General features: G+C 47.1%; 1 protein-coding gene across 1 annotated transcript in view; it reads right to left on the bottom strand.

The window, feature by feature from the left end:
* Positions 1-25,751, bottom strand: part of PIAS1 (protein inhibitor of activated STAT 1) — a 50,945-nt gene that overhangs the window by 2,262 nt on the left and 22,932 nt on the right. The window contains exons 3-12 of the mRNA XM_015414598.1: positions 24,713-24,760; positions 19,905-19,995; positions 18,529-18,663; positions 14,690-14,795; positions 14,070-14,143; positions 9,681-9,841; positions 8,633-8,763; positions 4,907-5,084; positions 2,455-2,597; positions 111-148 (exon numbers count right to left, since the gene is read on the bottom strand). Of these exons, the coding sequence (XP_015270084.1) occupies positions 111-148; positions 2,455-2,597; positions 4,907-5,084; positions 8,633-8,763; positions 9,681-9,841; positions 14,070-14,143; positions 14,690-14,795; positions 18,529-18,663; positions 19,905-19,995; positions 24,713-24,760 (1,105 nt within the window). The remainder of the gene's footprint in view (positions 1-110; positions 149-2,454; positions 2,598-4,906; positions 5,085-8,632; positions 8,764-9,680; positions 9,842-14,069; positions 14,144-14,689; positions 14,796-18,528; positions 18,664-19,904; positions 19,996-24,712; positions 24,761-25,751) is intronic.

Here is a 25,751-nt window from a genome sequence, read left to right on the forward strand (position 1 = left end):
GCCAACAATTTCTTCATCTCCCCGGCCATGAACATCTATGCCGGAATAAGTTATTCTAATAATATGACTTGTTCCATTTAATTATTTGCCCCTCACCACCAAGCACTTACCTGATTGTCTCCGGACAAGAAAGGAAAGAAGTCCAATCCTGTGAAAAGCAACATTTTGACAAACAGTTAATTGTCTCGGTCACAATATCTCCCAAACCTCCCCCCCCCATCAGACAAAGCTTTAACTGGAGCAGGCTGCATTTGAGGGCCTGATCCAGCCCTAACTTCGGGGTGTGAGTGGCAGCAGCCATTCCAAAGGAGCTTTCACCGTAAACGGGGGCTTTTATTTTTAATAGATAGATGTTTTGGGCAACCGATCAGTTACTTCGGGAGGGGGAAGGGAACGACAGACGGAACCAAAGAACCAAGAACCAAACGGTAACGGCAACCTGTAAACCCCACAGCAAGTTTGCAACTATGACACTCCCTACTTGTCCCTGGTTTTCATACTGCTGCCGGGGTGTGTGTGTGTGTGTGTGTGTCTGCTAGTAACACCAAAGCAGAGTCTCAAAGAGACAAGAAGAAGAAGAAGGAGATTGGGTTTATACCCCGCCCTTTCACTACCCAAAGGAGTCTCAGAGCGGCCTACAAGCTCCTTTCCCTTCCCCTCCCCACAACAGACACCCTGTGAGGTAGGGAGGGCTGAGAGAGCCCTGACAGAAACGGCTCTTTTTCAAGAACAGCTCTGAGAGAACTTGTAACTGACCCAAGGTCACCCAGCTGGCTGCATGTGGAGGAGTGGGGAATCAAACCCGGTTCTCCCAGATTAGAGTCCGCGCACTTCACCACTACACCAAAATGACCGCCTCCATTGGCAGCTACAGCCACAACGCACCAGGGTGTCCCCAGTTGCCTGCTTCCACCCTAGGGATACACCTTTTTCTCCAAGTCTGCAATTCCAAGCAATGAAAGGGTTGGCAGACAAAGAGTTAAGCAGCGCCATCCCCCAAACACAGAGACAAATACACCTTACTATTCCCCCACTCGAAACATGAAAATCCCCCATAACTGCTTGTTCTTTCAGACACAAACAGTAAGATTAGAGTCCAGTAGCACCTTACAGACCAGCAAAATTTCGAGACTTAAAGCGCCCTTTGTCAGATACTTCATCAAGTATCTGATAAGGGGGACTGTGATTAAGAACACAAGAACATAAGAGAAGCCACTGTTGGATCAGGCCCATCCAGTCCAGCACTCACACAGGGGCCAGAAATATCAGGTGCCATCAGGAGGTCCACCAGCGGGGCCAGGACACCAGAAGCCCTCCCACTCTTGCCCCCCCAACACCCAAGAATACAGGGCATCCCTTGCCCCAGATCAAGAGTTCCTATCTATAAGAACATTAGAGAAGCCACTGTTGGATCAGGCCAGTGGCCCATCCAGTCCAGCACTCACACAGGGGCTAAAAATGCTAGGTGCCATCAGGAGGTCCACTGGTGGGGCCAGGACACTAGAAGCCCTCCCACTGTTGCGCCCCCCCCCCCAGCACCAGGAATACAGAGCATCCCTTGCCCCAGACCGAGAGTTCCTATAAGAACATAAGAAAGAAGCCAATGTTGGATCAGGCCAATGGCCCATCCAGTCCGACACTCTGAGTCACACAGGGGCCAAAAACACCAGGGGCCATCAGGAGGTCCAGCAGTGGGGCCAGGACACTAGAAGCCCTCCCACTGTTGCCCCAAGCACCAAGAATACAGAGCATCCCTTTCCCCAGACTGAGAGTTCCTATAAGAACATAAGAGAAGTCAGTGTTGGATCAGGCCAGTGGCCCATCCAGCCCAACACTCTGTGTCACACAGTGGCCAGAAAATACCAGGGGCCATCAGGAGGTCCATCGGTGGGGCCAGGACACTAGAAGCCCTCCCACTCTTCCCCCCCCCCTCCGAGCACCAAGAATACAGAGCATCACCTGCCCCAGACTGAGAGTTCCTATCTATACCTTGTGGCTAATAGCCACGGATGGACCTCTGCTCCAGATGTTTATCCAGTTCCCTCTTGAAGCTGTCCGTGCTTGTAGCCGCCGGCTCCACCACCTCTTGAATCTCCTACCCCAAAAATCTTGTTGGTCCCTAAGGAGCCTGCTTCGGCGGGGAGGGCAGGGTAGAAATTAAGTTAAATTAATGAACTAATATTGGAGTCCAGCGCAGCCTGTTCCACTGCAGACCAACACGGCTGGCCTCTGAAACAGACACAAAAACGCACAACGAGCTGTTGGGGGGAAAGACCTCCACAGCCAACTGCCCGGACTTCCAACTGGATTTCCAACGGCTGGATTTTGCCAACCGCTCTAGAGACGGAGGGCGGCAGGAGCGAGACCTCCGCCGGGCCGGGTCCGGCCTCAGGACCAAGCAGCTCTGCTTGTGGCATCGTGCGCGGCATGAATGAGTGAGAGCCGGGAGCCCACCTTGGAGGTCATAAGGCATGGGCGTCATGTGGAACGGGTGCCTGTACTCTTGGATCAGCGACGTGTTGATGTAGCTGGTGTCCACCGCCGGGAGGCTGGGAGTTCTCGAAACAGGAGACGCTTGGTGCGGGAGACTCAGAAGGCTAAGAGGAAGGAAAACAGTCTTTTCAGAGTCCGAGTTCCAAAGCCCAAAGGTGTCTGGGGAGGGATCAGGCTGCATTCTCATCTGAAGTACTGTTGCCTTCCCCGTGTCCCCGGACACCAACTACGGTCATCGGGCAGCTCTCTGCTGGCGCCCCCTCCCCCCCACACTCAGGGTGGCTTGTCTGGCATCGACCAGAATCAGGGCCTTTCCCACTGTGGCTCTGGCTCTGTGGAAGAGGTGGGGGGTCCCTCCTGGGAGATCTTCAGGAGGTGGGGGAGGGAGAAGGGATTTGGGGCTTGCTATTTCATCTTTAGGGGCCGCGGTGGCTCAGAGGTTAAGACGCCGAGCTGCAGACCGGGAGGTCGGCCGTTCGAGACCCGAGTGCCGCGCGACGGAGTGAGCTCCCGTCTCTGGCCCCAGCTCCTGCCAACCTAGCAGTTCGAAAGCAAGAAACTGCAAGTAGATAAATAGGTGGGAAGGAAACAGCATTCCGTGCACCTCGGCGTTTAGCCGTGCCGGCCACATGACCATGGAGAAGTCTTCGAAGAGTGCTGGCTCTTCGGTTTGGAAACAGAGATGAGCACCGCCCCCTAGAGTTGGATTTGACTGGCTTTCAAGCAAGGGAATCCTTTACCTTATTTCATCTTTAGTTTTAGCTGGGGATGTTTTAAGGTATTATTGCAAGCCATCTGGAACCAAGAGGAAAAGGCGGGTGCAAATGTTTGAATAAATCAACCATACAGGTGTTCAAGGCAACAGATCTCCCATCAAAGCCTTTTCCAAAAGGACGCCTCTTTCGCGTCAAGCTCAGCGGCCAGGGTTAGCAGGTATCTGGGTTTTGACACAAGCATCACAAACGCTTCCTCAACCTTCTTGACATTTTTCACCACAGACTGTGAACTGCACCTCCTGCTGCCCCCAATTCGACTCCCCACATTTCCCGCTGCAGGCAAAAAACTCAGGAGGGAGCAATTCCCCTCTTTGCGGCCAGCCACACAGCTGGTCGGTATAAAAGCTACAAATGCTTCTCTCTTCCAGCGCCTCAGAGGAGAGCCTGAAAGGGACAATGGAAACCCTCCCCCAACACACACACAACACACTTTATGTCAACATTCTTCAACTGTACCTCGGTGTTCCCTCTAAGCTGAGTGAGTGTGAGCTAGCTCGCAGTTTTTTAGCCTCCGGCTCACACATTTTTGTCTGGGCTCAGGACGGATGGCTCCAGAGCAAGCTAATTTATGTAGCAGCCAAATGGCTTGCTCACAACTATAATGCCAGTAGCTCACAAAGTAGAATTTTTGCTCACAACACTCTGCAGATTAGAGGGAACATTGCTCATGATTCCATCTCTACCACTGGAGTGGGGTGGATTTCACCTGGAGGCAATTTCTATTTGCCAGAGATAAGCAGGTTAGTGGCCCGCTGCAAGCCTCCCCTCTCTCTTTTATGCCCTTCTCTGCAATCACTGTCTCATTAAGAGGCTGGAGAGCATTCCTAAAGGCTGTGGGTTCGACTCTCGCACATCCCCAGCTGGCATGACACAGTGGCGACAGGCTGGCTCTCCACGAACAGGAAGCCAGAACCAAAGGCAGAGGCAACCCTCCCTTGAGCACCCACACCAGGAAAGACACAAGGTCAAAACAATCTAAAAATGGTTCTTGAAGCAGGGAGCTTCCATGCCACATTATTTGCAAAGCGAGGAAGATGTTTATTATGTAAAGGGGGAGCGGGGCGGGGGGGGGGCAGAGATGGAGATTGGATTTATACCCCATGGCCCTTCACTACCTGAAGGAGTCTCAGAGTGGCTTACAATCTCCTTTCCCTCCCCGCAACAGACACCCTGGAAGGTCAGTGGGGCTGAGAGAGCTCTGACTGAGAACTGCCTGTGAGAGAGCAGCTCTGAGAGAACTTGTGACTGACCCAAGGCCACAGCAGCAGCTACGTGTGGAGGAGTGGGGAATCAAACCCGGTTCTCCCAGATTAGAGTCCGCGCACTTCACCACGACACCAAATCAACTACACTTTGGTGAACTTGTCCGCTTACTGCCAGCTTCAGGTGTGTCGTCTACACTCAACTGAACTGTCTTTGATTCTTACCAAAAGAGGGTTTAGTAAGTATTAACTTTTCCCATAAGAGCTCCATTTATCACAGGAAAAAGCCCCCCCCCCCTCGCCCGGGCTTTGACTCCCCAGTGCTGCACTTAGCAGCCCATGAACTGTCAAGAGTGCAGCGGCCAACTTCAGAGACGCGTCACACACGTGGCGGCCACAATCCCAACACCGCTCCGGCTTCCTCCGCTTCCTCACCTCTTGTTGTTAATGGGGGACACGGGGGACAGGGAGGGGCAACTCCTCTTGACCGACGGCTCCTCCTCCTCCTCGTCCGACGAGCTGTCGATGGTTAAGTCAATCACCTCGACCTTCTTGTTTTTGCCCGACTGATGATGCGAAGACACTTGATGGTCCACGGAGGAACTTAAGCAGCCTGGAAAAGGGAGGAGTCGGGCTGTGACATTCCTTTTTTAAAATTTATTTAAAGTTTTATTTCCCTCTCCTAAAAAGGAGAGAATTTCAGTTTACTTAGAAAAATAGGGAGGGAATATAGAGGGATAAAGAAAAGAGTTGAGTGATGTTAAGTATTAGGAAATTAAACTTTTCAAATTTAAAGTTAAAGTCAAAGTTTTTTCTGTGAATAGGTGATCTTCTTTTTCTTCTTTAGTTTTCAAAAAAAAATATTATTTACATGGGACTTATATACCGCCCATAACCCCTAACGGGTCTCAGAGCGGTTTACAGGGGCGTTCTTACGAACTTGTTAGCCCTATCTAAGGCCACATACCGAAGGGGTGGGGATTCCCTACCAGCACCCTGTGATAGGTCCGCTGCGTTCTTCTGGCTGCTTGGCAGCTCTCCCTCTTTTTCGGCGGCTCTCTTTTCTCCGGCGATTTTTCTCCACTAGTCGGCTGCTTCTTTCCTTTTGGTGGGACTGTCTACCCGGCGCCTGTCCTCGTGTCTGCTCAGCCTCGGCTCTGTCCTAGCTGGCTCCGCCGCGCTTTACAGTCCACGTCATCAGACGCCGACGCCAGTCTCCACCGCAATCTTCCGACGCCAGGGATCGCTCGATCGATGTTCTTCTTGCCGAGTGCCATCTCGGCTTCGCCGCCGCCGCCGCCATTGATGTTTCTCGCCGAACGCAGCTGCGGCCACCACAAACCTCTTTTTTGTTACAGAGGCAGGTGCCCCCCACCCTTCTAAGGGTGGGTACCCATTTGCCTACTCGCATGATGTTAATAGCTTTCGGGCCGCTGGGTAGGCGGGAGCTGGGACTCGGGCCAGGCGCTCACCCTGGCCGCGGTGGATTCTCGAACAGCCATACAGGCTGTTCAGATGTTAATGTTAGCAGGCGTTTAGCCGCCTGCGCCACCGCCACCTTTTGGGGTTAGAATTACTTTTACGGTATAATCCAAAACAGTTAATTCTTGGGGCCTTTCCCTTTTTTATCTCTCATACTTTGTGCCAGTCGCTCCTTTGTGTGACATTCCTAACCTGAAGCGACGTGTCAAGAAAGAAAGCGAACGCAAGGAAGGAGTGCAGTTACCAAAGAAGCAACTGTCCCGGTCCCAGGTGACGTCCGCTTAGCCTCAACCTGGCCCCGGCCTGGTGGAATGTGCTCCCGCTTGAGATAAGGGCCCTGCGAGACTTACTGCAGTTTCGCAGGGCCTGTAAATCAGAGCCTGTTCCACCAGGCCTTTGGCAGAGGTGGCAGACGCCCAATTATTTTGGCCTCCCCTGCTGAAAATCGCCCCTTGAAACCGGCCCACGTTACTTCAAGTTTTTATTTATATTATTTTACATCATTCTTGAGGAGCTGCGGCGGCTCAAGTGGTTAAGACGCTGAACTGCAGGCTGTGGAAGGTCAGTAGTTCAGGACGGAGTGAGCTCCCGTCTCTAGTTCCAGCTCCTGCCAACCGAGCAGTTCGAAAGCAAGAAATTGCAAGTAGATAAATAGGGACCACTTCGGTGGGAAGGTAACAGCGTTCCGTGCGCCTTGGTGTTTAGTCATGCCGGCCACATGACCACGGAAACGTCTTCGGACAGCGCTGGCTCTTCGGCTTGGAAACGGAGATGAGCGCCGCAACCCTAGAGTCGGATTCGACTGGCTTTCAAGCAAGGGAACCTTTACCTTTACATCATTCTTGGCAGATGTGCTGGTTACAATACAGTTTTTTGCATTATTGTGAGTCTATAACATTACATTTTCTAGCCACTTATACAGTCTGTACCATCTTTCTTTAAATATATCATCGTCTTTTCCTTGTACAATCAATGTCAATCTATCCGTCTCAGCTATGTCCAACAATTTATATATCCATTCTTCTGTTGGGGGTATTTTATCCTGTTTCCAATACTTAGCAAAAACAATTCGAGCCGACGTTAACATATATGTTATCACATATTGATCTATTTTATTACAGTTATCAGGTAAGATATTTAACAAATACATTTCTGGTAAATAAGGTAACTCTATATTTAAGATTTCATGTATAGCTTTATGTACTTTACGCCAGTAATTTTGTGTTATGCTACACCTCCACCATGTATGATAAAAGGTACCGACATTATATTTACATTTCCAGCAATTTTTTGAGGCATTTGTGTAACACTTAGAGCTATTTTATCTGGTGACCAGTGCCACCTAAAAAACATTTTGTATATATTTTCCTTATATGGTATTGCTCGTGTGTATTTTATTGCTTTCCATATTTTGGAACAATCATCTATATCAACATCATGGCCGAAGTCTTTCATCCAGGAGATCATTGGCGCTTTCACTATTTCATCTTGTAAATAATCAAGTAGGAGGAAATTATACAATGTCTGTATTATCTTATCACTCGAGGATAACCAAATTTTGTCTAAATCTGTTTTTATCGTCCGGAAACCAATTTTCTTATCCTTATTATATCTGGTAGCTAACTGGGTGTTCTCCCACCAGGTCAGTTTTATATTTTGTCCATGCAGTTCTTCCTGGGTTTTCGAAATATTTTTTTTGTCTAGTAGTGTATCATATTTTTCTATTTTGTCTTTTGTAAGTAGAAACCGGCCCATGTTACTGACTTGTTACTGCACTTCAGCAGGTGGGCCCTCTCTCTCTCTTTTTTTTATCATTAACTTTTTATTAAATTTTTAAATTAACAAAAACTAACAGAATACACAACCATTCAAAATACTTAGTAATGATAGTCAAATCACATGAAAACATCTTTTTAACGGAGGACAGTTAAAAGTGTTAAACTGTATCTAATACAGATCTTAAGTGATAGTAACAGCTTTCCTAATTTATCAGAATCACTAGATATTGAGGACTGTAGCATGATCAGTGCACTCAAAGAACAGACGTCTGAAAGATGTAATAGATAATTAAGTGAAAAGTAACTTTAGATAGATCTCTTTGTACGGTCGGACATCATTACATGTTACAAACTCTAGAAATGGGAACCATTTTTGGGAGAAACGAGGTTGTTTGGGAGAAAGTTCAGACTGTCGAATGTGATCCAAAAATTTTTCCATTATAAAGAAATCCCAAACTTTGTTGAACCAGAACTCAATGGCTGGAGCAAGGTGGGACTTCCATCTTGTCGCTATACAGGTCCTCGCTGCCGCTATAAGACTTAAAATTAGATCTTTTTTGATAGAAGGGATAGTTAGGTCGTGCCAAAGATTGAGGAAAAGAACCTCTGGAGTAAATGGAATAGTGTATCCAGTGACACTGCAGGACTTAGAAATTATTGCCAACTAGATTAATTCTCTTTTAACTGTTTTAACTATTATTGTTTATATGATTATTTTAAACTGCCTGGATATTTAGTACTGATGTAACCCACCTTGAGCCCGCTTGTGGGAAGGGTGGGATGTAAACTGAACAAAATAAAATAAAAAGAGGAAGGAAGGAAGGAAGGAAGGAAGGAAGGAAGGAAGGAAGGAAGGAAGGAAGGAAGGGTCTGTCTTTGTGCAAGCTGACTTGACACTTACCTTCCACTCCGTTAAAAGTGGAAGTCACTTCTTGGGTCTCTTTTTTTGATCTCATAGGAGCCCACGAACCATCTTCCTTAAACTGAATCTCGTCACAATCTGTGCAATATTTCAAGATTTCCATGAACAACCTGTGAAAAGACGGTGTTTCGCTGGTTAGAGACACAACCTTTAGACACTGCAAAGAAGAGCCAGCACTTGTTATTTATTAGAACATTCATACCCCCACCTTTCCCCCTGGTTTAGGGCAGCCGAGACCAAGGGTGGGAAAACAGCTGGGTAGCAAAAGTACCCAAGTACCAGCTTCAGTGGCTGAAGCTTTGAACCGTTTTAGTTTCTTAGTGGAAACAACTGTTAGGATTGTTTAAAGCTGAAGATCTGAACTTCATGTGAAAGAAGTCCTTTTCTCCCTTTCTCACAATACAAAAACTTGTGGGCACTCGATGAGATTGCTGAGCAGTCGGGTAAGAACACATTAAAAAAAAGTACTTCTTCACCCAAAGAGTGATGAACACATGGAATTCATTGCCACAGCAGGTGGTGGCGGCTACGAGCATGGACAGCTTCAAAAGGGAATTAGATAAGCATATGGAGCAGAGGTCCATCAGTGGCTATTAGCCACAAGGTATAGATAGGAACTCTCGGTCTGGGGCAAGGGATGCTCTGTCTTCTTGGTGCTTGGGGGGGGGCAACAGTGGGAGGGCTTCCAGTGTCCTGGCCCCACTGCTGGACCACCTGATGGCCCCTGGTGTTTTTGGCCACTGTGTGACCCAGAGTGTTGGACTGGATGGGCCACTGGCCTGATCCAGCATTGGCTTCTCTTACGTTCTTATGTTATGTGGGTTGGTGACAGGACAAGACGCCACCCAGTGAGAGAGACCAGAGCTCAAACACCTTAGCAAGAGCAGCAGCTAGGTTTGAGTCCAGGGGCACCTCAGAGACTGAAAAGGGTTTCAGGGTAGAGGCTTCCTCCAAGAGCCGGAGCTCCACCAGGCCACCCACTTCGCTCTACCCCCCAGCTTGACCTTGACTTCCAAAAGCTACTCACCCGTCGATGATGAGGTGTTCGTAGGGGGCCTTCTTATCACACACAGGGCAGACCCAGGTGGGCTTCTTCTCGTTCATTTGGATATACAGAGTGGCATCGAAACACTGCAGGTGTGAACAGGTCAGGCACCTGCAAGGTATCGCCAGCCGCATTTTACCAAGCTTTAAAAAGAACAACCAACGGTGTCCATTAAAAAAAAAAAGTTATGTTTTTTGAGCAAGACATTCAGAAGAACGCTGTATTTGGAGCACACACACACACAGACAAGACACGTCTCCGGTAAAAAGAAGTGCTTTTTTTCAAAACATGCAACTCTACAGAATACGAGAGACCCCAGGAGCACGCAACAGCAGCAGGCTGCATACTCTGTGTATGAAGACAGCCATTCCCTAACCCTCAAAAAGAGAATCGGCACCATCGGTCCAGCTGCTCCAAGGACAGTCAAATGGCTCACTGTTCAGATCACCATCTGCTGGCAAACACTCCAAAAATTGTTGGGGGGGGGGGGGTGTCTTTGGAAAATGCCTGGTCCTGGCTCACAAGCAAACGCTATGTACACAAGCAGCTTCACAATGCTTTGGCCACTGCTGTCTCCCTCAACCATCCCCTTAAAAGCACCCATCTACCCAGAACCAAGAAGAAGAGAAGATCTGAGCAGCTTACAACCTCCTTTCCCTCCCCACAACAGACACCATGTGAGGTAGGTGGGGCTGAGAGAGCTCTTTCGGGGACTGCTTGCGGGGGAACAAGCTCTGAGAGAACTTGTGACTGGCCCAAGGTCACCCAGCTGGCTGCAAGGTGGCGGAGTGGGGGGATCAAACCCGGTTCTCCCCGATTAGAGCCCACCGCTCTTAACCACTGCACCAAGCTGGCTCACAAAGGGCCATCCCGTGATGAGCCCAGACTACAGTAATCAAGCACGCGTCCAGCCAACTGTCAAGGGAGCCGTCCATGCATAGATATAACGTGCTCATGATACCGCTCATCTTAAGCGGCAAGCAATATTTTCCAGGTAACCAATTAAGAGGCTCGACTTGACAAAAAAAAAGTGGGAAGGGGGTCTTTGGAAACAAGCTCTGTCTAAATGCTAATTGCACCTTCTGCAAAGTTTGCAGCATCCCTTGTTGCCTTGCCAGCTGGCGCAATCAAGGCTTCAGTGGGAACGGTGCTTCCGATCTCAGCCTTATGGCAAAACCCATAAACTGCAGAGCCACTTTGAGAGCCTCTCCCCTCACAGGTTTCATCTTGGAGCAGCTCGCATTTGCCAAGTCAGAGAGTAACTCCTTCTAGAAATGGGGAACGAGGATTAGTAAAGGTAAAGGTTTCCCTTGCTCGAAAGCCAGTCAAATCCGACTCTAGGGATGCGGCGCTCATCTCCGTTTCCAAGCCGAAGAGCCAGCGCTGTCCGAAGACGCTTCTGTGGTCATGTGGCCGGCATGACTAGACGCCGAGGCGCACGGAACGCTGTTTACCTTCCCACCGAAGCGGTACCTATTTATCCACTTGCAATTTCTTGCTTTCGAACTGCTAGGTTGGCGGGAGCTGGGGCCAGAGACGGGAGCTCACTCCGTCACGCGGCACTCAGGTCTCAAACTGCTGAACTACAGACCTTCCAGTCTGCAGTTCAGTGGATTACTGTTGCTAAATTTTGTACAATGCTGGCCAGTTTGTCTGTCCCCACATCCACGTCTGCTCCCAAGTTAAGGTACCAACAAGATAGCACATCAAATGGCGGGAAGATGAGGCCGCTTTAAGAGACCAACCAGCAGCAGAAGGCAGTATATGGGAACTCTTTGGCAAGCCCTGCCCCCACTGACTTTCTTCCCTCTGCTTGCCTCAACCCCATTTCCTCTCTGCTCTGAACGTCTCTCTTCCAGAACGCAGGCTGGCATTTCCCTGTCGTCTGTGCTCTCTGTCCAAATGACAAGTACAAGGAGGAGGAAGCAAGACTACAGCGAGACCTTTGCTGTTCGGGACCCAGAAGATGGGAGAAAGCACAAAGCTACCCACGAGTGCATGGAACACCCTGATAAAAACGCAAGAAAAGGTTTCAAACCAACGGGACCTGGAGCCTCCCTTTATAGTTTCTCTCCCTGCTGAGCTTTATATTGGCACGCATCTTCGGCTGTATCTTCGAGAACCTATGATTCGCTCCTTACACTATGAACCTTGTGGTCTGTTGAAACTGCTGAAATCGGGTTCCACTCACACAGCCGGCAAACTGAAGAAGTCGAAGGAAACGCATCTTCCAAGTATCTAGAATGGGCGTCTTTGCAAAGGCTGTTTGGACAATGTTATGACTAGGTGGACTGCTCCTATCAAGTTACACTGACTACGTGGACTTTATGTCTTATCTTCTAAGGAGGAAATATTGTACCCTGTGCCTTATTATCATTACAGCATGCATTAATGTTGTTGTTGTGACACCACCAACTTTATAATTGTTTAATATATTGTTTTGGCAATCTCTGATGGTGCTTTCTACTAGTGGAATTTGTATATCTGGGAACTCCTGTGAGTCTAGTCCTTTTCCATTGTTGTTTGGATTTCCTTATAGTTAGGGCTATTAAACATTCAAAAGCAGGCAAGAAGATGCATCTGCCTTCACCACTGATGCTGATTCTATGACTCGCGAGGAGTTCAGGCAGATTGTGAGAGGGACGGCAGGAAGGGATGGGCCCGCGCTCGGCTGTCGTGGCCCTTTTTTTTTTTTTCCCTTTTTTCAAATCAGTTTTATTCAATTTTCTCATTAACTCATTAACAACAGGGTTATGCAAGATAGGCCTATACATGCCCACTTTGGGGTCAGGAAGGAATTTCCTTCCAGGCCAGACTGGTCCACGGATCCTGGAGGTTTTTTTGCCTTCCTCTAGGCAAAGAACAAGGGTCACTGGGGGAGGAGCAGTCATGAATTTTCTGCACTGTGCGGGACGTTGGCCTAGATGACCCTTGTGGTACCTTCCAGGGCTACATTTCAGTGACATTATGGATGGGCACGTTTGACAAACGTATGCAGTTGAGCCCTCCAGTACATCTACAAGGTGAGGATATTCACAGAGGGACAAAAGAGAAAGCAGATGTGCCTGCAAAACCAAATGAAAAATCTTGCAGGGTCTCTCCTTAAAAAGCACTGTTTTATCCCCCCTTTGTTTTCTCTTACATGTCTGGGCTGTAAATGCATTCTTCGTGGATTCTTGTACTTATAAAAGAAGTGCTTCTACCTTAGCTCCAGAGAAAAACCTACAGTATCAGGAACGTGAGAAACAGTCACACGTGGCAAAGCCCCATAGCCGTCCGTCGTACTGATTATTTTTGCCTTGTCACAAGATGATGTGGCCAGTCGCAAATTTCTGCCCAGAACTGGCCCTTCATTTGTTCTGAGGACAGACGGGGTTCTTAAAAGCTTACAGGCTCAGAGTACGTTTTTAAAACAATAAAGCCACCTTCAGACTTCCTGGGCTGTGGTCACACACACACTAAATCATCCACTTTCAATCCACCTCCAGTGTACTTTCCAAGTGGATCTTACTGTGTGGACTGGCAAAATCCAGTTGGAAAGTGGATTGAACGTGGATTATTCAGTGTGTGTGTGTGTGTGAGACCGCAGCCTTGGATCGCTAAGACCTCTATTAGAACCCATTGTGCAACTGTCAGAAATTTAATATTAGACAGCCAACAAGAATGGGGGGCGGGGGGGAGGGGGGGCATGGAAGAGTGGCCACTGAAGACCCAAAAAAGGGCATTTCCAAAGATCCTCCTTCACATTCAAGATCACAGGTAGAAAACAAGCCTGCTCCATACGACTAAGTTACCAAAACTCCCCACTGCCCATAGCCAGGCCTACAAGACAAGAAGCCTTCAAAGAACTGGAGCAATTCTCATGTTACACATCAAAGAAGAAGAAGAGGAGAAGGAGGAAGAAGAAGAAGAGGAAGAAGAAAAGGAGGAGGAGGAGGAGGAGGAGGAGGAGATGATTGAATTTATACCTCGCCCTTCACTACCAAAGGGCATCTCAGAGCGGCTTACACTCTCCTTTCCCTTCCCCTCCCCACAACAGACACCTTGTGGGGTAGGTGGGGCTGAGAGAGCTCTGACAGGAAATGCTCTTTTTCAAGAGCAGCTCTGACAGAACTATGGCTTGCCCAAGGTCATCCAGCCAGGTGCAAGTGGAGGAGTGGGGAATCAAGCCCGGTTCTCCCAGGTTAGAGTCCGCGCACTGAACCACGACGCCAAACAACCACACAGGGCTTTGATATATGCTGTGTGCCTCTGGCTTCATGCCGTTTATCCCCATTTACTGCATATCTTCCGACTCTTTGCTCAAGTTTGGCACCGATACAGAAATTAACCCACATTAGAGGGAAGTCACTTCAGGGAAGTTACACTTACTGGACACAGAAGAGAAACTCTCAGGCTGGTCGTCGCTATTTCACTGTCGGGATCAGCTGTTAATTTTTCTTTGACTGCGAGCAGAAAGCAAGGAAGCAAAAAAAACAAAAAAAAACGGAAGTGCTGTGAACAGACAAGTCAACCAGACTAAAGAACAAGGTTCGGAAGAGTTCCCAGTAATGGAAAAGTTCAGTTGTTAGGAGGGGACCAACACTGTGGGCAGAAGCAAAAGGACTGCTACACTGTGAGTCTGCAGTCCAGCTGGCCGACGCAGGAGCAGAAAGGTGCCAAGCATTTGTGCCAATGGCACCTGGACTTCTATTTCAGAGCCCTCACAGGAAGGTGCAGTTCTTCACTCTGCCAAGAAGTTACAGGGTTCAGCCCCATAAAACCTGCAGTGGCACAACTCTCCGGGACTTTCCCCAGAGCTGGGAACGTGCTCAGCTGGTCTCTTGCTCTAGAAACGCTTAGCATTTCAGTTCCTCATCGCATGCAAGAGCAGCGGCCGTGTTGCCAGTTGCAGGAAAGCAACCCTAGTCGGTCAGCCGGCCTGTATGACGAACAGTTAACAGCACAACTCTCCTTTTCTATCAGTAGGAATCTGAATATGGCAGACATACTCAGCGCTCTAGAATGATCCGGGTTCCGTATGCCTTTCGCTCGTAATCTCTGCAGCAGCACTGTCGAAGACAGCTGTTTTACAAGGTAGACCGCCATAGAATAATTCTGGAGAGGAGATAAAAAAGGAAAAGGTAAAGTCAGCTTGCCCCACATGCTGTCAGCTAGGCCTTTCTCAAGCCCTGGCTGCCATGGGCGTAGGGGTGACTCTGGAACGTTAAGTTTCAGTTCTGCTGTATCTTCTATTATCTCTGCATGACCCACAGTGCCTGGTGTAGCATTTCTCCTGGGAAAAGTAGCCCATTACTTTGGCAGGCTTCTACCTGATCCCCGATCGGCCCTGGGCCATCAGGAGGTCTCCCTGAATGATGTACAGCTGTCTATTTCCCGCACTTTTCTTTATTTCTAACACGGAATGGTTAAGATATCTGCATACCCTCAATGTCTGAATAAAACTTTACTCCTCTGAATGAAAGTTGTTGGGAACTGATTGCTGCAGCAGTCTGGCACATGCCTCTTGGATCATCAGGCAACAATGCAATGATTTATTTATTTTTTAAAAGCCATAGATGAAATTCCCTAGGAAACTGCGGCTAGCCCCAAACATGGCTGACGTGTCACTGGCAGGAACAAGCTGCCAGAAGGAGAAGAAACTACTTCTGTTCTTTGTTCAGGCTGAATTTGAAGTGCTGGTTGCTACTTTTAAAGTCCCAAGTGCTTTGCGTCCACTATCTCAAGGACTGCCCCCTCCCATATAGCGCTGGGCGTGGCAGCCAGTATCAGAGCCCCTGTTCCTGCAGACATGGCCATCTGAATTATGACATCAGCGATGGGGGGGGGCTCCTTGACCCCAGCCGCCCAACTTTGGAATGCCCTCCTTAGAGATCCGGGCCTAGCCCCGTCCTTAATGCCGCTCCATGAACTGCTGAAGGGGGGCCCTCTTTTCTTTTTGCTAGGATATAAACACCCTTGTTTTATTTTATATCCAACTGAAATGACAACATGCTACAATATTGTGTAACAAAATTAGATGAAAGTGTTCGCCCAGACAATTTCCCCACAATATTCTGTATCTATATACCTATAGAGTATAAGAAACGTTGATATGTTGATGTGTTGCTTTTAGAGAAAGTTAGCAAAACTCCATCATCAGTGCAATTAGTTTAAAAGTTAAGATAATAACAAATTAAATGCTGAAACTTATACAATACTGCAAAATGTTATTAGTAATATAACACGCTTTAACCTTGACCTTTTCTTTATTCTGTATCTCTTTGAAAATCAATAAAAATCTTATATTTAAAAAAAAAACAACATGAAATTCTATGCAATGTCACAATGCCCACCTTCCTTTTGCATTGCCTGATGGGTCTTTGGAAGAAAATAAGGTGGGACTTAACCAGAATTGCCCCCCCCCAAATTGGCCATGCTCAGCTTTCAAAAACTGAACACAACTGGCAAATGAAGGCAGTTGAAGATTCAGTTTTCCAAGGTTCGGTTTGTGCACAAAAAGTAGTGAGAGGAGGCAGCAGCTTTTACATAATGGTGAGAGTATTTGTCTCTCATCCCTTGTGAGAGTTGAATTATGAGAAAGCAAACTGGTAAAGCCTTTGGAAAGCCAAGTGGCTTTAAACGGCTGACATTAGAGGTTTGCAGGACAGATGAGAGAGGAATAAATGCTTTTCAACGGAATGGGAGACTGCTTAAAACCACACTTTTAAAAAGTCCATTAAAACTAATTAGACTCATTTGCTACTGCTAACATTAAAAAAACCCACAATTCATCAAGAGCAAAACAAGTCCATTTTCCTACACAAAGTTTAAAATTTTAAAAGAGAGCAAAAAGGGCTAATTTACAATTACAATGGGTGTTTCGTTAATAATGAATCGTTAATGAACACATTGCTGACTGAGCTTTCCTCTGCACAGGTGTCGAGTTTTAATCATGTAAGAACATCTGAAGAGCCCTGCTAGATCAGACCAGTGGACCATCTAGTCCAGCATCCTGTCTCACACAGGGGCCAACCAGTTCCCCTGGAGGGCCAGTAACAGGGCAGAGAGGCTGAGGCCTTCCCCTGAGAAGAACATCAGAAGAGCCTTGCTGGATCAGACCAGTGAGGGTCCATCTAGTCCAGCCTCCCGTCTCACACAGGGGCCAACCAGTTCCCCTGGAGGGCCAACAACAGGGCAGAGAGGCCGAGGCCTTCCCCTGATTCACTTACTAGCAGTCCTAATTGAGGTTTTTAAACTGTGGCCTTTTATGTGTTTTAAAAATCATTATTTATTCCGTAAACCACCTTGAGTTCTGCCAAGGTAGAAAGGGGGGGGGGAATGGATTTTTGAAATAAACTAAAATAAGATACTGCTCCGCAGAAATGCCTTCAGGCAGCGGAACAATGTAAGCTGCTTTGGGTTCCTCGTTGGGGGGGGGGAAAGCAGGGAATAAAATACCAAAGATAACAAAGATACTGTCAGCTCGCTGCCATAAAGGCTGGTGGGCAGTGTCCCCTCTAAGTTGAGTTAGTGTGAGCCAGCTCACAGTTTTTTAGCTTCTGGCTCACACATTTTTGTCTTAGCTCAGGAAGGAGGGCTCCAGAGCAAACTGATTTATGCAGGAGCCAAATGGCTCGCTCACAACTTTACTGCCAGTAGATCACAAAGTAGAATTTTTGCTCACAAGACTCCACAGCTTAGAGAGAGCATTGCTGGTGGGGGGGACGGGGACCGTTCACTCCTTGGAATGTACTTTCGGTTTCCTGCTTGCCTCACTGATGCTCCCTTATCTGTATGTTTTATGTGCTTGGCCTTGAATGCTGCGCTGTAACACCTTCCCTGGGAAAGTGGGACTGCTACATTCTGGTGGCCCCTCTTCTTCCCTCACTGGCTCTATGCCACCCAGTGACCCCCTTTGAACAATGTATATCTGTTCACACACACCCCCTTTATGCTTTAGTCTTAACACAGTTCCTGAAGTAGATGCCCTGCCAATACTGCTTCAATAAACTTTCCTTCTGACGAAGCGAGTTGTTGAGTCTGATTGCTGCGGGAGTCTAACAGATACATACATAGATATGAGCAAAAGAGTCAGAGACTCTTGCAGCTCTTCCCACCATAACTGGTGGGTCAGAGGTGAAGCGCCATGGAACATCTCTGCAAAAAAGCATACCCTTCTGACAGACCTACCAACCCCCCCCCCCCCCCCCCCCACACGCGGACTACCTCTACATCATCACTTCATTATTCTCCAACATTTGCTAATATTCTCTAATTCCATTATTATAAATTGCTACACACTCCAATGTTAATTTTACCATATCAGCTTAATCTTTAAGTCCATTCTCATTGTACCAATCATATAGCCTCTTCCATGTTTTTTGAAATGTCCATTTCTTTGCGCCTCTCATTTCCATGGTTAATTTGTCCATTTCCGCAGCTTCTAGTAGTTTATTAATGTATTCTTCTTTAGTTGGTGTTTCTTGGGTCTTCCATTATTTTGGCGTACAATATCCTTGCGTTGACATATATACAATCAAGTATCTATCCGTTTCTTTAAACTCTTTCGGAAAGATATTTAACAAAAACAATTCAGGAGTAAAGGGGATGTTACATCTTACTATTTTTTCCATCATACAGTGTACCCATTTCCAAAACTGTTTGGAGACATCACATAGCCCACCACATATGATAAAATGTGCCTACCTTGTTTTTACACTTCCAACATTTATATGAACATTTACTACTTTGCTTTGCTAACCTATCTGGAGTAACATACCATCTATAAAACATCTTATACATATTTTCTTTATAAGCAGCAGCATTAGTCAACCGGCCTGGTACTCACCCTTCCTATTTCTGCAGTCCACGAGACGATGATTGTGTTTGGTACTGTCGTGGAGAGCCGCACGAGGGAGGTGATGTTGATTGGTCTGCTGGGCCGCTTTGGTTCAACCCCGTTTTTGGTTGGCGGGAGATAGCCCTGGAACATCACCACAAGTAACCATTAGAAGAGAAGAAGAAGAAGAAGAAGAGAAGAGATTGGATTTATACCCCATGGCCCTTCACGACCCAAAGGTGTCTCAGAGCGGCTTACAAACTCCTTTCCCTTCCCCTCCCCACAACAGACACCCTGTGAGGGAGGTGGGGCTGAGAGAGCTCTGACAAAAACGGCTCTTTTTCAAGAACAGCTCTTATCAGAACTACGGCTTGCCCAAGGTCATCCAGCCAGATGCAAGTGGAGGAGTGGGGAATCAAACCCGGTTCTCCCAGATTAGAGTCTGTGCCCTTCACCACTACACCAGACTGGCTCTCATTACAGCAATACTGGACGCAAAAAGCGCACTGTTTAAATTTTTTAAAATAATTTTTATTAAATATAAAACCATTGATATGGAGAATCTCAAGCAATACAAACTATTTAACATTGATAATATTCTTGATCTTCGATTCAGTATATCTAAAACTTAACTAATTAAAACTCTTTTCTAATAATACAGCTGGGTTAGCAACCATCTTATATAAATATAAGAATTTGAGTTCAACTAGCTAATATTTATTGATCAAAATTAAAACATACTCTAAATCTGGGGTTTATAGAATAAACACTTCAGATGAAACTAAATAATCAGGAAAAATTTCATTCTGCGCCATGTAACTTATGACCGAGGTCCCCCGGTCCAAAACAGTCCAGTGGCACCTTTAAGACCCAAGTTTTATTCAGGTACAAGCTCTCCCTCCTCTGTGATGACAGATCTGCACGTCCCCGTCCCCCCCAATAGCTGGCAATCCAAAACAGTCCAGTGGAGCCTGAGCGGTGGGTGTTGCCTTCTGACACACTTCCGGTGATGTGTGGCATATGCAAATAAGTTATGCTAATGAGTTATGCTAATGAGTTCCTGCACCTCTGTTTCTACAAAATGACCCCTGAATACAGCTATAATACCCCAGCAAGTAGGTATCCAGTTGATACTTAAAAATCTCCAATGACAAAGAATGCACAAACGGCAGGTGAAAACTGTAAGCGGAAGCCAGTGTGGAGTGCGTTTACCCCTTTCTGCGTGACATCTATTCTATCTTTGTGCAAATCGGACTCTGGTTTGGGCAGATGATTCAAGTGAACTCACTGGCAGTAATGCTGATATCCCAAAACATATTGCCCCCCCCCCCCCAAAAAAAAACATACTTAGATTAGAGCATGTTCACATTTGTGGAGATACTCACAGGTAAGCTACATGGTTTCCCATTAACTTTCACACAAAGGTTTGGTGGGAAATGATCTTCCTGCGGGCAACTGGTTTCGGATAAGCAGAATCTAAAGACAAGAACACGAGTTTAGTCACCCAGGGCATGAAATTCTGTGTAAGCCCTTTAGGAATCTCAGATGACACACAGCTATCTCAAAGCAGGCTGCTTTCTAAGTGGACCATAAACAACGGGAAATGAACTGGCACCCATTGAGACAGATGTGGATCCTGACGTTCAAGATCACTCATATGCTGCTTCCAAAAAACAAATATAATATAAGGCCGACTAAAGTTAATAAACCAAAATAAACTCAAGTAAATAAATACGACAAAGCGGACCCAAAGTTGGGTGGAAAGGTGGCCAATAAATGTTTTAAATAAGATAAACCGTGGTGCTTTCATTACACAGGTCTGGGTAAAGGTAAAGGTTCCCTTGCTCGAAAGCCAGTCGAATCCAACTCTAGGGTTGCGGTGCTTCTCCGTTTCAAAGCCGAAGAGCCAGCGCTGTCCGAAGACGTTTCCGTGGTCACGTGGCCGGCATGACTAAACACCAAGGCGCACGGAACGGTGTTACCTTCTCACCGAAGTGGTACCTATTTATCTCCTTGCAATTTCTTGCTTTCGAACTGCTCGGTTGGCAGGAGCTGGAACTAGAGACGGGAGCTCACTCCGTCATGCGGCAACTCGGGTCTCAAACTGCTGAACTACCGACTTTCCACAGCCTGCAGTTCAGCGTCTTAACCACTTGAGCCACCGCAGCTCCTACAAGTCTGGGACTGCCATGTAAATCTTACTTTGCGAATGATTGCTAAATTAGTAAGTTTCAGGGGGCTGCCATCTTGGTCTGCAGCAAAACAGCTAGAATTCAAGTCCAGCATTACCCTTAGAGACCAACCAGATTTTCATGATATTTATTTTATTAAAAATATTTTTTAGCTGCCATTCTTCTTTACAGAGCTCAACACAGCTTACGATTTTAATAAAATACATAAAACTTTCGAGAGTCAACATTCCCTTCATCAAATGAGAGCTTATATCCAAAAATCACGTTGGGTCCCTAGGTGCTGCTGGACTTGAATCTAGCTAAATTAGTAAGGGGTACACCAAATTCAAGGAGCTGCGGTGGCTCATGTGGTTAAGACGCTAAACTGCAGGCTGTGGAAGGTCAGTAGTTCAGCAGTTCGAGACCCGAGTTGCCACATGACGGAGTGAGCTCCCATCTCTAGTTCCAGCTCCTGCCAACTGAGCAGTTCGAAAGCAAGACATTGCAAGTAGATAAATAGGTACCACTTCGGTGGGAAGGTAACAGCGTTCCGTGTGCCTTGGTGTTTAGTCACCAGCCACGTGACCACGGAAATGTCTTCGGACAGCGCTGGCTCTTCGGCTTGGAAACGGAGATGAGCACCGCAACCCTAGAGTCGGATTCAACTGGCTTTCGAGCAAGGGAACCTTTACCTTTACACCAAATTCAATAATTCAAAGTCTGGAATTTGGGAGGACAAACTGCCGGCGACCACAGCAGAAATCTTTGAACACACAAGATATTTTATTTATTTATTCGATTTATAACCCGCCCTACTCGGTAAACAGGGTTTAGTGCGGGGGACAACATTTTCAAAGATATATAACACTTTATAATTGAATTAAAATCAAAATAAGCTTAACAATTCAGTTAACGATTACAAGTGACAATCTCCGATGGTGCCAGCGAACACACAATTCGGTAACCTTTCCCGATGGGGAAGAAGGAAGGAAGGAGCCAGGCTAGCTAAAAAAATAAATAAAATGTTGCTGCCCTCAATTGTAAGCCTGGCGGAACATCTCTGTCTTACAAGCCCTGCAGAGAACAGAGTTAGGTCCCGCAGGGCACAGGTGTCATTCGGAAGAAAGTTCCACCAGGTCAGCGCCAGGCCCAACAAAGCCCTGGCTCTGGTCGAGAACAGCGCCACAGAGAGGACAGAAGTCCCATTTCCTGAATGGCAGAAGGAGGAGTAGGAGTAGGAGGAGTTTGGATTTATACCCCACCCTTCACTCGGAGTCTCAGAGCGGCTTACAAACTCCTTTCCCTTCCCCTCCCCACAACAGACACCCTGTGAGGCAGGTGGGGCTGAGAGAGCTCTTGACAGAAACTGCCCTTTCAAGAACAGCTCTTGTCAGAACTATGGCTTGCCCAAGGTCATCCAGCAGCTGCAAGTGGAGGAGCAGGGAATCAAACCCGGTTCTCCCAGATCAGAGTCCGCGCACTCAACCACTACACCAAACTGGCTCTTTTGGTCGCTTATAAAGTAGAATTTTTGCTCACAAGACTCCACAGCTTAGGGGGAACATTGGTTGGAAGGGACCTCCAGGGTCATCTAGTCCAGCCCCCTGCACAATGCAGGAAATCCACAAATACCTCCCCCCACACAAACCCCCAGTGACCCCTGCTCCATGCCCAGAGATACCTATGCGAATAAAAAGGAATGCATGCGTAAGCCTGCACTTTCCACAGAAATACACGGGAGAACCCGTATGGCATGATAGCTTCATACGTGTATCACAGACCCTATGGATCAGACCCAGGTGGGCCGCTGTGTTGTTCTGAAGCAGAAGAACAAAGTTGGAGTCCAGTGTAGAGATGTGAAGGCCTGGGGAAAAACTGGAAAAATTTGGGGGGGAAACAGTTTTTCCCGTTTTTTTCCTGAAGCCTTTTTGTTTTTTTCCGAAAAATTGAAAAAAGAAAAGAAAGGAAAAAAAATTGATTATGGAATGTTTTATTTTAACATGATGAATAAAATATTCTAAGACAAGGTGTTCAAATATTTTCCAAATCATACCATATATATATGGTATCAGATTGATCTAATTTCTGTGCACTGAGGACAAGCAAGTCCTAGGTTACAAACTAAACTCTCCAATGCAAGAACAAGATGCATTTCTTCCTTTAGGAGATGCTATTGTCACGAGAAAAGAAAAAGGTTTCAGTTTTGTTTTTGCATGTGGACGGGTATTCTGTTTGTAATAACTGTTTGGATACACTATATTTTTAATATGCTAGTTGTGATAATTTCATGCCAAGTTAAAATGTCCATAGTCATATTTTATGTTCCTAAAGTAACAGAATGACTTTCAATCTAGTAAAGACAAAAGAAATGCTAATGTAGCATTTTTTCAATTTTTCTGAATTTTTCCTTTTTTTCCGGAAAAAAATGGGTTTTTTCCTGAGTTTCAAAATTTCCAGAAATTTTACATCTCTAGCTCCAGTGGCACGTTTAAGACCAACAAAGTTTTATTCTGGGTACAAGCTTTTGTGTGCATGCACCTGAGCAGCAGAAAGCACTTATGGCCATGACTTTCAGGTGCACACAGAGTCACACACACACATACACACACATGAAAAATGCAAAAGAAAAAGAAAGGTCAGGCCCCAAGTTGTGCAAGAGACAGAGAGAGTGACATGAGCATGTGCAAAACATTTCTCAAATCCAAAAATAAAAGTGATTACATGCCCCACACAAACTTAACTACAGCCTATGAATAAATATATGGTTGAAAAACCAGGGGAAGGAGAGGAGGGTTAAGTGTGTATTTTTGCCCAGTCTCTTGCTTTGAGGTTGTTATAATGGCTTATGGGCACAGCGAGCAACCAATCAGCATGCACGTTCACTGCAGAAATATCTAAACGGTACGTGGAACATTTTGATTTAAATCTGCCTCTTTCTTGATGAACTTAATTGCTGATTTAAACCAGCCAATCTATCCTGGGAAGGAGGGGTTAGAGAGAAAAGCAAAAGTGAATCAGGGGCTTGAAAGCGGAGGAACGTGTCAGACTATTTAGCAACTAATTTTATTTATATCCTAGTTTCCTTCTCCCCAATAGGCACCCAAAGCAACTTACACCAATGGAGGGGCTGTGGCTCAGTGGAAGAGCCCCTGCTTTACGTGCAGAGGGTCCCAGGTTCGATCCCCGGCACTGCCAGTTGAAAGGACCAGGGGATGTGAAAGACCTCCACCGCAAGCCCTGGAGAGCTGCTGGCGGTCTGAGTAGACAATACTGACTTGATGAACTAGTGGTCTGATTCCATTTAAGGCCGCTTTAAGTTGTGACATCTTACAGGGGAGGGGCCGTGGCTCAATGGTAGAGCATCTGCTCTGCATGCAGGAGGTCCCCGGGTTCGATCCCGGGCAGCTCCAGTTAAAAGGACCAGGTGGGAGGTGATGGGAAAGACCCTTCTCTGTCTGAGACCCTGGAGAGCTGCTGCCAGTCTGAGTAGACAATACTGATGGAGAGATGGTCTGATTCAGTATAAGGCAGCTTCATGTGTGTTCACCACCATCCTTCTCCCCGCCCCCCCAAATCTGATCCTATCAACCACCCTATGAGATAGGTTCGGGAGACAGAGAGACTTGCCCCAAGGTCACCCAGTGAGCTCCCGTGGCGGAGCAGGGATTTTGGTCTGGGCCTCCCACATCCTAGTCTCAGCGAATCCCAAGAGGCCCTTCCTTGGTACATGAGTGCAGGCAGATGCAACCATGCACAGGCCCGACACCCAGAAGCAAGGACAGGATTGATCAAGGCAGCAGTCGATTACTTTGCCACAGACAGTTTTTCTTCTTCCATTTCTCCCCCTTCCTTGCTCCTTCCCAGGTCTAGCAAGAAAGAGAACAAAATCACGCAAAGGAAGCATGCACGCACGCACGCACACACGCCAATATCCTCAACGTGCATTATACACGCAGGCTGCAAAAATTCAGCTAGTCACAGAACTCATTTCAAGTAACTCTGGACTGCAGAATTAACCGTACCTCAGCTGGACCTGCACGGTGAAGTCACACTTGGTTCCAGAAATGTCCCTGGCAAAGACATAAGACGCTGATTACAGTTGGTACATTAAAAAAAACAAAACCCACAGAACTTGAACATGCGAAGCCTACGAAGCAGAACAGACGAGTGCCAACTGGTGTTAACACATTGCCCAAACCTAAATACATTTCGGGAACAGACCAGCCTAGTCAGGGACTGTACCACTCGGTGCAGTCCGTTCTGTTCACGCTCCCAGCCTGACCCTTCACATTAGCCCCGTGCAGAGGCAGACGTCAAGGACAAGCTGCAGAGGGAGAACGAGGCCTTGGTGCACAGCTCCTGAGCTTCCATACTAGGGCATCTGGCTGGCGAAATGGGGTGCCGAAGGAGATGGATCTGCGGTGAGATCCAAGTAGACAAGCCTGTTTGCTGACAAGTCGTGGCTGCTTCCTGTGACTGGTCCCACTTTGACCGACTTGAAGGGAGGGCCTGTGTCTCAGTGGAAGTGCATCTGCTCAGATAAAACAGATAGAAGGAAGTCCTTCTTCACCCAAAGGGTGATTATAACAATTCACTGCCACAGGAGGTGGTGGCAGCTACAAGCACGGACGGCTTCAAGAGGGAATTGGATAAGAATTTGGAGCAGAGGTCCATCAGTGGCTATTAGCCACAAGGTATAGACAGGAACTCTCAGGCTGGGGATGCTCTGTATTCTTGGTGCTTGGCGGGGGGGAGGGCAACAGTGGGAGGGCTTCTAGTGTCCTGGCCCCACTGGTGGACCTCCTGATGGCACCTGGTATTTTTGGCCCCTGTGTGACAGAGTGTTGGACTGGATGGGCCACTGGTCAGATCCAACATTGGCTTCTCTTATGTTCTTATAAGAGGGAATTGGAGAAACATACGGAGCAGAGGTCCATCAGTGGCTATTAGCCACACAGTATAGATAGGAACTCTCAGTCTGGGGTAAGTGATGCTCTGATTTCTTTGTGCTTGGGGGGGGGGGTCAACAGTGGGAGGGCTTCTAGTGTCCTGGCCCCACTG

This window comes from Gekko japonicus, unplaced genomic scaffold (genome assembly GCF_001447785.1).
Source record: "Gekko japonicus isolate JY-2015 unplaced genomic scaffold, Gekko_japonicus_V1.1 scaffold698, whole genome shotgun sequence".
NCBI lineage: Eukaryota > Metazoa > Chordata > Lepidosauria > Squamata > Gekkonidae > Gekko > Gekko japonicus.